General features: G+C 29.3%; 1 protein-coding gene across 1 annotated transcript in view; it reads left to right on the top strand.

Annotated features, from left to right (window-relative positions):
• Positions 1–13,227, top strand: part of LOC106680552 (uncharacterized) — a 272,179-nt gene that overhangs the window by 141,480 nt on the left and 117,472 nt on the right. Inside the window, exon 3 of the mRNA XM_067049328.1 lies at positions 3,278–3,364. Coding sequence (XP_066905429.1) covers positions 3,278–3,364 — 87 coding nt within the window. The remainder of the gene's footprint in view (positions 1–3,277; positions 3,365–13,227) is intronic.

Below are 13,227 nucleotides of genomic sequence, written 5' to 3'. Positions count from 1 at the left end.
ATTAGCAGAAGAATTCTGAATAGAATAATTCGGAATTTAAATCAATTAAAGTTTAAAGAGTTTTGTAAAGGTATGAATTCGATATTCTAATATTTTAAATAATCTGTGTAAAGTAAGTATATATAAGTCCTTATTATAGTTTTTAAATATAGTCTTGCAGCTGAGGAATAAATTAAATAATCTGTTATCCTTTGAACAAAGATAATCCTTCGTTCCTACCCTTTGAAATAATGGCCAATGGAGAGAAAATTATTTTTCATTATTTCGTTGTCCTCATGCAGTAATTTTTAAAATTAGAAATTTCTACAAAAATATGATGTAGTGTATTTATGCGAGTGGTATTTAGGAGGTGTAAGAATACCAAGGTTTCCATTTGTCCCGTAAGATACACTCCTAACCACAAATATTTTATGCGTACAAAAAAAAAAAAACATTGTACTCCTGATACATTACACTAATGAAAATTATTTTATTATATATTAGTTATGTTCTATACATAATGAATTAAAGTATTTTTACTAATTACACCTATTTCCATCGCGGGTCTTGGGCCATGTTGCAGGTACAGCGGCTGATGTAATCTTGCTCTAGAACACCAGTAATATTGCAACATCTCCCTGCCTAAATAGTCTTGTATTTTCAGCGTTTATTTTAGATTTAATTTAGTTTTAACTTTACTCTGCTTATTGTTAATTACTTTGTATTTTAATAATGTTTGCAGGTTACGTCTATTGTGCAATTTAAACATTGCATAAAGTGTTCTCGAATCTATTTTATTCTTCGTGTTGTAAGATTATAATAGGAATTTTTATTTTTGTGGAAATAGAGTTTGTGAAATAACTGAAAACAATATATTCGCCAAAATGATTGAGTCAAAATTTGAAAATCCTTTTTATTTCAAATTGATTTAATTTTTCCTGTCGTTATTGAAATATTTAAGCACTCAATGCTCTGTATAGTGAACGAAATTCGATGCGAATTCTGCAAGGTCAGGTCTGAAACAATCTTCCCACCTACGTTTCGGTCTATCCCTAGGGCGCTCATCCTCTTCTTAGTAATTTTAATAAATATCTCAACCTTACAAATCCATTTCAGTCGTCGGTGCGCTACCAATTTTATTGTTAAATTGTAAATAAAAAAAATGGCGGTCCGAATTTCGATAAAATTAACTAATACTCCTTCTCTTACTGTTTCAGTGCCTAGAAGCGATTTATATTTTTTTAAGCAGACAGGAGAATTTGTAGGCCAATTCCCTCATTGTCATATTTTTTTTCCTATGTGCGCACAGTTTACGCTCTTTTCCACTAAATTTTATTGTACCTATTTATAAATCAGATAGATTTTATTTTTTTTATAAATATATTTATCGAGTGCAGGACAAGCAGTTGTGGTTGTGTATCACTTCCCATTCTCCAGTCGACTTACTGACCAAGTCAACTAGAGTCCAGTCGGCATCATTGGGCTAAATGTCTTTCCTTTTTTTTAAATATTTATTTATTGCTATTTACAACTGTACATTATAATACATTTAGTAAATCTGATCTAAGTTAAATTGGAGTGTTACAGGCGTGTAGAGAACCTACCCATTGGTAGCACCCTAAAGACATCTTACATTTGCTGGTCTCGTGGCCATCTTCTTTTCAGGCGCCTCGGAGGATTGTCAAGAATGGAAGAGGATCCAAGGTTAGAAACTAGGGGGTTTGAGTGGTTAGAGAGTTTATAATGGAAGGAGTGATATCTGGTTCGGGCTAGATCGGTTACATAGGAAAAATTAAGGTGGGCAAAATGTCAAATGAAATACTTTATTTTGAAAAAATCCGTTACTCTTCTTCAATGTTTCGCATTATTAAAGGGCGAGATAAATGCCGAGAGTGGCATATTCTAATTTCCTTCAATGCGAAAGCGGAGCCAGAAAGAGTTGACTAAGTCTTCAGGATTCAGGTTTATGTTGAGGATAATCAACCATTGAAGTCTAATTTGAAACAGAATAGATGGTAGTGAGTAGGTGGTTGGCTTCTGCCAAATAAATAGTGAAGTATAGCAGTTTTGTGAATTCAAGCTTTAAGCTTTTTGTACAGCAGACAAAACCTGATTGACCTGTTACCAAAAAACTTCAGGAATTTCACAACTTTATACATGTCAATAATTATTTATATTTACTGTGATTTTCTTTTTAATATCAATATAAAAGAACTATCTTTATATAACATGGTAAGATGATCTATTGAAAAATAAAAAGTGCAATGAGGAACCAACACTTTTGTGAAATTGCATTTTATAAGCTATATCATTTTTATTTCGCAACATAATCCAAAGGCTAAGCATTTTTCTATATCACTATAAAATATAGATAGAGCCTTGTTATTTGTATTTTTCGCTAAAAGAAAATAAGTATGGATGTATCTCACTAAACAAAAAAAATTGTTGATTGGTTCCTTATTGCGTACTGAGGTTCAAGTAATCTAAGCATGATTAAAACTTATTTATCTAAAACCTATTTTTAAGTTATATTTTTCCATACTTGTATAATTATCCTGTTTCATCCACACTGCATCTTCCATAAACTTCTTTACGAAGTCGATACTAATTATAAAAAGTATCAGGGTTTGATAATATATTTTGCGATATCTAATACCAAAAAAAAAAAAGTGCAAATAACAAATTCTTACATATAATATAATGTAGGAATAATATTTCTAAAAGAATTATTGGAGATTCGAAACGGTAATGTAACAAAAAAATTATTAAAAAAGACATTTCCATTAATAAATATTTTAATAGTTATCCTAATATCGTGATAAATGGTTAATTTAAAAAATACGTTTCAGATTTAATTAACTATTATTAATTTAAATTTTAGAGGAAAACACGGAATTTTAATGTTTCGTTGCGAGAAGTTTTATTGATGTTTCATGTATATTGATTAATTGGATATAATTAAATAATCGTAAATCGGTCACCTCCGTAAGGTAGGACACACCTGCATTTGATTAAGGGAAGCCGGAACGAGTTCATAGGGTTCGACCCTAGTGCCGGGTGAGGGCGCGCATGCGCCGTGCCCTGCCTCCGTGCCAATACCAAACGGTGGCGCAGTCTAGTGGCGAGAGGTCCACATCACCTTTCCTATATTTTCGTACTTTTATACCGTATATTTCCCTTACTTCTTGAGCGTACCATCGTTTGTGGAAGATGCAGTGGTGGAAGAGGCGGAGGATAACCAAAGTTATCGGTTCTGGTCATTATGCTCTTGTACTGAAGAGTTACTCTTTGTGCTCAGGTTCGCAGCGGGGAGGGGCAGAAGAAGAGGAAGATGACGATATGAACACTAGCGCTCCTGTCATCTCGAGGACTACTTTTAACGAAGGTGAGTACCTCCATTACTGTTATAACCTTCAAAAACAAACATGGACTAAGGCCAAAACTGCTCTAATAATATGGAATATATTTTTATATCTTTTATTTTTTATCTTCCCATTCTACTGTTGTCTCTGACCCAAGTCTGGCATTAGTGGGCTTTTTGTTTTATAGCAGCTTCTATCTGGTCAACCTTCATTCTTCAAATTTATTTTCAAACCCATCTTTAACATCCATGTTTAGCCTTTCAAATGAAGCTAAATCGTCTCAGTTCAGATCTTAAAAGATCATCTAAACATTATTCGATAGAACATAAAGATCCACAAGCAGGTACTATTATTATGGTAATGAGTACTATTGTCTCTTGTTTTTCTTGAAACCAACCTTAAATCGATAAACAAGAATGTCTGATCATAAATTTTATGACAGTACATCTGTATAGTAAAGCTAACTACTACCTACATTAGCCTAATCAGTTTTGATTTAGTTATATATAATAAAAATATTTTTATTTAGAAGTTCTAAATTGTGATCAATCACATAAAGCTTACGACTTCTTCTCCTGGCCGTTAGTTTGCTTTTTGCAAATGGTAAAAATAGGATTCTATATCGAGAACTCTTTGAGAAGCCAAGCGTATCTTATGCAATTTACCCTCTGCTGATGAAAGTTTTCTAAATTCGAATTTCGGGAGAATAGAGTTCTTTGTCCACTTCTGTTTTGCTGTTTGTTGCTATTATAGTTTATTTATTAATTTTTTTTTTTTATCTTATATTGAATTGAAGTCACATTTTTATTCAAGATGTTAAGATTGATAAAAAATAGGATTTCTATAAAATTAGCTATTAAAATCAAAACCATGTTATTGGTGAATTTTCATAAAAAATATATTGCAGTTTTTGATTAAACTCTATGAATTAAGTTAAATAACAATGAAGGGTTTTTTCGTTGTTTTTTTAAATGTAAAAAGCTATTATCCAATGGTTGGCGTGCATGCTAGTATACAATTATAATGAGTATAATGAGGCGCCTTACTATGGTTGATGAATAACCTTCGTGCTAACTGTTCCCTTCAGTTAAGCATTGGTCCTATATCTTGTATATTCAAATCATTTATCTCAACGATTGCTATTGCTTGTATCTTGAATAAAGTGAATAATAAAGCACCTTTAAAAATAAAAGCTATTTTGGGAGGTGCTTTTATAAGCACCAAATTATTTATTGAGCTGAAGTTTATATTCAGATAGTTTTATTAGTAGATTTCTTTTTCGAAGGAAATTTATGGTATTTTCTTGTGTTGTTTTTTTTTTTTTTTTTCTGGGTAACTTAGTAGTCAGCTTTCTTCAAGATTTTATTATAATTAATTAGTACATTAATAGAACATTATTTCCCACGATTTGAACAGTCCGTCCATCTTCAGGTGTTGTTTGAAAAAATATTTACAAATTGTTGTTGCATTTTAGGCTTACATATTACCTTGTAAAAACAGTGAAAATGTATTTTCATTAAAATTAATTTATTTATTGTTGATAATTTTGCATATATTTTTTACTATCGTCTTTTCATGCGATTTTTCTGTTTCCTAATTTTTTTTATCAATATCCTTACTCATTTCAGTAGCCTCAGTATCCTCAATAGTTTTTTTCAACTGTAACTAAAAACCTGTTACTATAATAATTATAATTCGTTTTTGGTTACAGGATATTGATGCAGAAACATTTAGGAATAAAAAAAAATTAAAAATAATAATGAAAAAAGCATAATTATCAATACTAAAAAAATCGATTGTAAAGAAGATAAATTTCGGTTATTTTCCAAAATAATTAATAAACTATAAATGTAACAGTATTTTGTAATTATTCTTAAACTTCAATGCTTGAAAATGGACTGTCCGAAACGAAGAATGGTATATTTTATTAACGCAAAATTAATAAAAATTAAAGTTAGGTAGGTTTTTTTTGCAATTAAAAATATAATGATGGGTATACTTTAAATCAAATCACCAATGAAATCGGAAGATAAAGAAATAATTGATATATCATCATAATTTAACAATATGAAATTGATGCTATATATCCATTTCATGTTATTATTATTTGGATATACTTTAGTTTTCCAAGTTGTCAAGTTATCAAGTTGTCCCACATAATATAAAGAAACATTACAAGCTAATTAGTCCAGGTCAAGTTGCAATGATAATGATATTTATAGAATAAATGAGCCGTTGAATGCAAAAGTGGTGTAAGTCAAAACTGGTGTATTGAGCTATGCACACTTTAGGGGAAGTCTTTGATTTATTAAGTCTTTGGTAAGGAATAACAGCTTAATTTCTCTGTTTAAGTTGGCCGGAGAAAGTGAGCTGTTATTCCTTATCAAAAACTTTATAGAACTTCCCCTGAAGTGTTGAATATCTCAAGGCACCAGTTTTGACTTACACCACTTTTGCATTGAATCGTTAAAATAATTGTTAGAATAGGGTATGTTCTAAAAACTATATTTCTACACCAATATATGATAGTGTCTGTTGATGGTATTATTTTTATGGTTAAATTTTCTATACAATGAAAAACGGTCCGGGAAATCATTGAATTGAGCCAATAACTGTAATGGTTACTTTCGAAACTATTATTAGTTTTAAATTAAAATTTTCAATTAAATTTATCAGTTTAAATAAAATTAATGTAATAGTACTAATTATAATAATAATAAATTTAATATAAATTAAGTTAAATTTAATTTTTTTAATGCAAATTGATTTTTATCTCGTTTATTTTTACTAACTATTTTTTGTAGTATTAATATTGTGAGGTTCTTTTTCAGGATTTTCTTTAAATTATATTTTTTTGATGCGATATTTCAGACAATGTACTTTTATTATTACATAATTTAGTTCATTATACCGATGCTAACGATATTTAAAATTTCAAATCATTAACTATACTGACCTTGTGCTTAATAATCACTTAGGTTTATTTACAATAAGTTTACCTTTCACGATCAAGATTACGTATTATGCAATCTCAGAAAATTATAATGGACGTGAGAAAATCATGTTTGCATATCTTTTGCCATTATTTTTTAAATAGTCATTTACATTCTAATTTGCATTTTCATGGGCATATTTGAATTCTTTCTTCCACCTAAATATGCTCACTGTATTTAATGTCTTCAGTTTTTATTTAATATTATATAATATATATGACATGATGTAATATTGCATAATAAAATTTTAAAAAAATAATATATATGAAAATAAGGTAATATTCCATTCTCTCATCCTACCCTCTTTTTAAGTCATAAAACAAATCCTATTTTTTTTTTTAAAAAGTTGTATTAAATTTTTATAATAACCAAATAAAATTAATATGGACATAATTTATTTTTAATAAAGGTCAGTTGGATTTTGAAAATATTTATAATTGTCATATATTTTGTAATTTAAACATTATAATTACAATTTTTTATTCGAAATATAATGTACAACTACATTCATATACTTACATCGACTGAAGTAAGTTTAGGATAGATGAACTTATGACTCATCCATTAAACTGTAAAACTAATGTAAATGTTTAAATTGAAAAATTAAAAATGATCTAATAATTCTTTTTTAGTTACATAAACGTTAATTGGTCAACAAACGAATAATGGGTTAATTTACTCGTCAGTACATCATTGATGCAAAATACAGAGCAATGATAATTATGTAGGCATATAACTAGCCTTTTAGTTATCTATTTAATGATAAAAACTGTTTTTCGTAAGTAATGTTACGTTCTGTAGTTATATATCATTTTCATTATTGTATTTCAGAATGTTATATTAAAAAGTAATCAGTTAGCCAAGAATTAAATTTACTGCAAAGTCGCCAAAGTTATCAACTTGAATAGCCTTGATGAGGCTCTACAAAGTGGGGCGAAACGTCGGCAAACAAATAGTTGTTAACTATTTTTGTTTCTCTTTTGACCACAACTCTGAACTTCTTCTTTATTATTTTATAAATATTATATCTTGTAATTTAGGATTATAGTCTCAAAAACAAAAAAGTCTCAAAAATAGTAAAAAAAATAGTCTCAATAAATTATGAATAATAGATTTCTTCCTGAATCCAGATTAAAAAGTCCATCGTGTGAGGGCTTTTGTTTTTCTAAACTACGTAGTTTCTAAAATATGATATAAAAAATTTTGCTAATCAATCGCGTGCATTGAAATTGACTCTAAAATATTAAAAACTTTTTTCTTTTAGAAAAAAAAATCGGCTTATTTTCTATAAAACTATTGTTTTTTTGGAGGGGTAGGGGAACTGTATCGGCTTTTGTAAGAAATTGTAGGTACATTAATTTTTTACAGAATTCATCTCAACAAATCAGTTTAACATTTCCACTCCCTTCGGACAAAGTTATTTGTCGGACTTTCAAATAAGAAAAAAACGAAAAATGACATAAATAAATTGTATTTTTATATAATTATGTTATAATGACTATTAACAATATAAAATCCTGAATAGAAATATGATGAAATTTCACTTAGTAAAATTGTTCAACTATTATTGTATTCTTTCTTAGTCGATAATTATTTTTTTCCCTCACACCAGTGTCATTCATTATACGTTCGTTGATTTTCTACGGTTTGAGACCTGTCAGTTCTAGTTTCAAGTATCTGCTGACCATATGTGAAGCATCCTGTTACTGTATCTCACCCATTAACGTTCGAATTCAAGAAGAAATTTTCTGTCTTACAATAACTAAATGTTAAAGAAAAAGATCATTTAATTCTTTACTTTTCGTCAGCAAATTATGATGTGTATTTAAACATTTTATATTACTTTTTAATTGTAAAGGTTTAAACAAAAAAAACTTAAATATAGATGTAATAAAGAGAAAGGTAAAGAAAATATCCAGTAGATCCCAAACTTTTGTAATATATACGTTTCAGCCTTATTTTCGGGCCTTCATCAGAACTAAGTAAAACAAGATACAACCATACTTATACAGGAGATCTTATATAACTTCAATTCAGATTCTATCGTACTTTGAAACTAGACTTATTTAACTTGAATTTACTAACTTCTATTTCGCACATTTAATTTATAATTCTATCTCACACTTTATATATATATATATATTAACCATAACTCCAACATATTTTTCATAATTCCAACATATTTTTTTATTTATTTGCTTACCCTTTATATGACAATTTATCATATATTCCTATATAAACTATTGCAATATTTCGTACTCCTGTATGTATTTCCTATGGCAATAATTTCTTTTTGTTTAATTTGTACTTGTACTGTTTTATCTTGTTTTTTTTTTCTGAGCACTGACTAATACCTACAAGTTAGGCCGAAACAGCGGTTCATATTAAAGAAACTTTAAGCTATCTGTGTCTTTTTTATATTAACTGAACCTCCAAACATTTTGATGTAGGCAGTTAAATTTTTTTTATCTCGAAAGTAAAATGTTTATCATTATAAAATTATGTACGTAAGAATACATTTTTGTACGTATTACCCAATATATTGTTATTTACTGTACATAAATCACTAAAAGTGACATACAGCATACTGACGGCATTATAGCAGAATTGATACACTACTGGAGTATCTCTGGATTTAACCCAAGAGTTTGACATCCTGATACCAGTCACTTGTTAAACCTAAGTCTGTATTGCCTCTCACATATATTCTTATAATTTATTTTTTCCTTACTGTCGTTCGTTCTGGCTCATGGTTTTTCATCCTATAATATTTCATGAAGATACAAATCTGTGCACTAGACATCACCTAACAAAATTAAAATGAGTTTATATATACTGGAAAACGATAAATCTTCACCCGTTTATTTACTTTTTCCCATTGCTTGTACGACGTTCAGATTTCTTAAACTTCCTCAGAGATTCACACTAGAAGCATATATTTCACTTAAATAAGAATGAAAAATTCTCACTTTTAACAGAAAATTAGTTTTTCGTGTATGTAAGCGAAAGTAAAGAAGGAGATTTAATAAAATATATACAGAATGACATTTTCACTAACCCCAACTTCCCTCCCCCTCCCCCCCCCCAAGCCCACTCAGATAAGTCAGTTTTGAAATATAGGCGTCAAGAAAAATACGTTAGCGCACGCAGAAAATATTGGATGGGATTTGGACAAGTTAATTTACGATCTTCTCTGTACTGTCTTGTACAATTCCAGAAAAAAATCATTAAAATCGGATTTAAGGTGCATTTTTTTCCCTTTCGTTCCTTGAAACTAAAATACGAGTGAAAATTTCCGATTCTAATATATTTTTTTTTTTTCATTTCCTGCAAAAATCATGTTTTGATGTCGATTTTGGGTGAAATATACATTTGTTGCATTTCAATAAAAATCACTTTTATTGGTTTTGTTAATAGTTTACTTTGCTCCTAGTCCTCTTAATCCTACCACAAATATCCTAATATAAGCATAAATCAAAACAAGTTTAAACTCGAATCAATGTGTATTATAAAACAGTACAGCTTTGAATTGTCCAGTTTCTAATTTTAAACGCCTCAGTTGAGTAACTGATGTGAAGTTGAATTGAGATACAAGTGAATAATTGCCACGGAATGCTGTACAACGCGGTCAGAAGGAATCTCATTTTAGGATAAATAATGAATCATGATATTCAGTGTAGTCCATAAATTTCTATTTTATTAGTATACTTCAAGACTGGGAGTAGTTTTATCTCATAAAACCGCGTTTTTATAGAATTTTTAGACTGAAAACTTTTCTCATAAAATCCAAGTTTCTCTTCTTCAATTTCTTGATATGCTGTATATCCTGTATATAACATGATTAGTTTTCATAAACGTCGTAAGGGAAGAAAATTGAGCAAGATTTTCTTGAATACTTTTCCCCTTCCTCTACTTAAAATAAAAATACCTAAAGCAAAGGTCCCTCATCGTCACCACGTTTAAGTAAAAAATACTTAAAAATCGAATTTTTCGAATCGATTTGATTTACTTGAAGCATTTTTTGGAAAATACAGTCCTATAAATATAAATCTAGGATTCAGAGAAGTAAAATGCTCTATACTCATATTCACTAATATGTTGGCAACGAAGTATGCATTAAATTTTCCACTTTTTGAAACTGCACCTTTATCGAAAAAAAATTGTTTTTATCAGTTCCCTATATTCCAAACTCTCAGAATGTCGACTTTTGCTTCATTATGAATAAGGAAAACAAGTTTAAAGTACTTAAAGAATGTGCACGGATCCTTGAGAACAACGCTCAAGGCTAGGCGACATTGTGATAAATTGACAAATTAAAATATCTAATGAGTTTATCAATTATAATAAATTAATTTTATTTAGCCTCACCAGTCATTATTCAATTATTTTACATCTCCATCATTTCGGCCATTATCAAGGATAATTTATTAACTAGCAGATTCAGTTACAATTATTGAATCATAGTTAATTATTTTTTTTATTATTTATTTATTTATTGATATTTACAACTGTATAAAAAATACAACAAGTAAATTTGATCATGACATAATTATATGATACAGCATGTAGAGAAACTACCCAGTAGTAGAACTCTAAAAACAGTTTACAATATAAGGTCACGGGGCCATCTTCTTTTCAGGCGCCTTGGAGGATTGCCAGGAATGGAAGAGGAAGCAAGGTTAGAAACTAGTGGGTTTGGGTGGTTAGGGAGTTTATTATTGAAGGAATAATATCGTGTTCGGGCTAGATCGGTTACATAAGGAACATTTAGGTCTTTATGGATGGTTTTATTTGTAAAAAATAAGGAGCATTGAGGATTTTGGATTGTAAAGATTGGATACGAGAGGAATTCGAAGGTTTAGTGGAGCCCCAAAGCTCAACTCCGTATTATTGTCATGTAGATCAATCTTCTGTAATGAGTTGGCAGTTTAGACCGTTTGTATAGTAAGTGCTGTAACAGTTGGAATCTGCGTGCAGTTTCCTGTCTTTTCAGTCTTGTGTGAGGATTCCAGGTTAGTCGTTTGTCAAGATGTAGTCCAAGATAACGAATCTGTACTACAGGGGTAACTAATTAATTCTAAATTGCAATACCTCAATTTTTAATTTCACAGCTTCACAATACTTAACTACTTAACTTGGCTACTAAAATAGCCATTTTCTGAAATCTAATATAATTTAGTTTATTAAGCTATTAAGCACAACTTATTAACAATTAGTATGCAAATCATTACTGCTGTACGATTACGGAGTGTGGAGAGTAGTATACTTTACGAAAAGAGAAAAATTGCAGGCATAACAAAACAAAATTCTGAGTATCGCAGTAGATTCCGTCTAGTTTGTACAAAACAGCTCATTGCATCGTGAACTGCATGTAGATTATAGTAGATCGATAGATGGTTATATAAAAAAAAAAAATTACGAATTTCCACTTCAATCTAACAACTGTTAAAGTTAAAGGAGCAGTGGCATACAACTTAGGCAATCCATTTTAGGCAATTTACTTCTTTTTTTTCTTCTCTAATTATTTTTCAGCATAAGTCAATTTTTCTTTTATTTATTCTATAAATATTTGTTATTATGTGGATTATTATTTGATTTTTTTAAATTGATCTTCCCTTTGTTTAATTATAATAGATCATGATTATAACATTGTAAATATTTAGGTATTTTTGTATGAGACTATACGCCCTTCTTTCTCCCACATACCAACAGCTAATAAATAACTAAAAAATTGTCACAACAACTATGTAAGGCCAACTTGAGCCGACCTGGTAATAAAGAAATTTTAAAAAATATTAAATTACAATATTTCACGTTAATTAAGTAGTTTCAGTTATACAGTTTTTCATCTGTATCCTCTAATATTATTTCTTTAATTGAAAATTTAATTTACTACTATCAGAATGTCTTATCAATATTATAATATTTAACCTACCTCACACGGGGTTGGGCATATTATCATTGTATATCAGGCTCTGTTTTATCTAAGGTTGTTATAAAAAATGAATAGATAAAAAGGGTAGTGATGTTAGTTTAAGTAACGAAAGACTGAATGCAATGTTAAAAAAATCTATGTCTCATGATTAGGCTTTTGATCCTATCTACAAATTTTCAATCATCAACCAAATTGGATATAATCTACGATATTTTACCCGTTTGACTAAAAGTTAATACGATTTTTCGTCTAGCTATCTCATCTCTTAAGACATACAGTAAGTCCTAAGTACGTCAATACCTGCGCCATGAGACTAGATCGATGAGCTGTGGCCATTTTGTCTTCACCATCATTAGCCACCGAATTTAATATTTCTGAATGAAATTATTTATGTAAGTATAATGAAAACATTAAATGGAATTGAAATTTTTTTCAATAATTTTTACTTGAGTACAAAACTTCCCTATCTTCGGTAGTGTAAATGCAAAAAAAATCTTATTCACTGGGCGTGCACCTTAAATGCTTTTTAATATATTTACAACATTTATTTTTTAATGAGGTATCGCTTGAATAATGTAGATGAAAATTGAATCTTGTTCTAACAAAAAAATAACGAGAGTTATTCTCTTTGAAAGAACTCATAATAATTATTTTATTCAATATTTAATTAAAGTAATCGAAAATTAATGTGAAATGTCTTCTTTTTTCTCCTCTCGGGCTCTTGTACTATTACAAGAACAAAACATTAAATGTTTAAGGAAGATATTTACAAAGTCGTACTTTCATCGGTTCTGATATTAATATTTATTGTCACTCAAGCTCTCTCATACAAATTGTTCTCAGCATCAAAGATTTGGAAGGAGAATTTTGTTATGGCCCTGTTTATAATCAATCCATTGAATTAACTTTGAAGGTTGTTTTTAAACCATTCATATTTCCTTATCGACTGTTGAAAAGT

The sequence above is a fragment of the Halyomorpha halys genome, unplaced genomic scaffold, assembly GCF_000696795.3.
Source record: "Halyomorpha halys isolate HHAL.00 unplaced genomic scaffold, Hhal_1.1 Scaffold267.1, whole genome shotgun sequence".
In the NCBI taxonomy this organism is placed as follows: Eukaryota; Metazoa; Arthropoda; class Insecta; order Hemiptera; family Pentatomidae; genus Halyomorpha; species Halyomorpha halys.
This window is presented reverse-complemented; position numbering and strand designations above follow the sequence as displayed.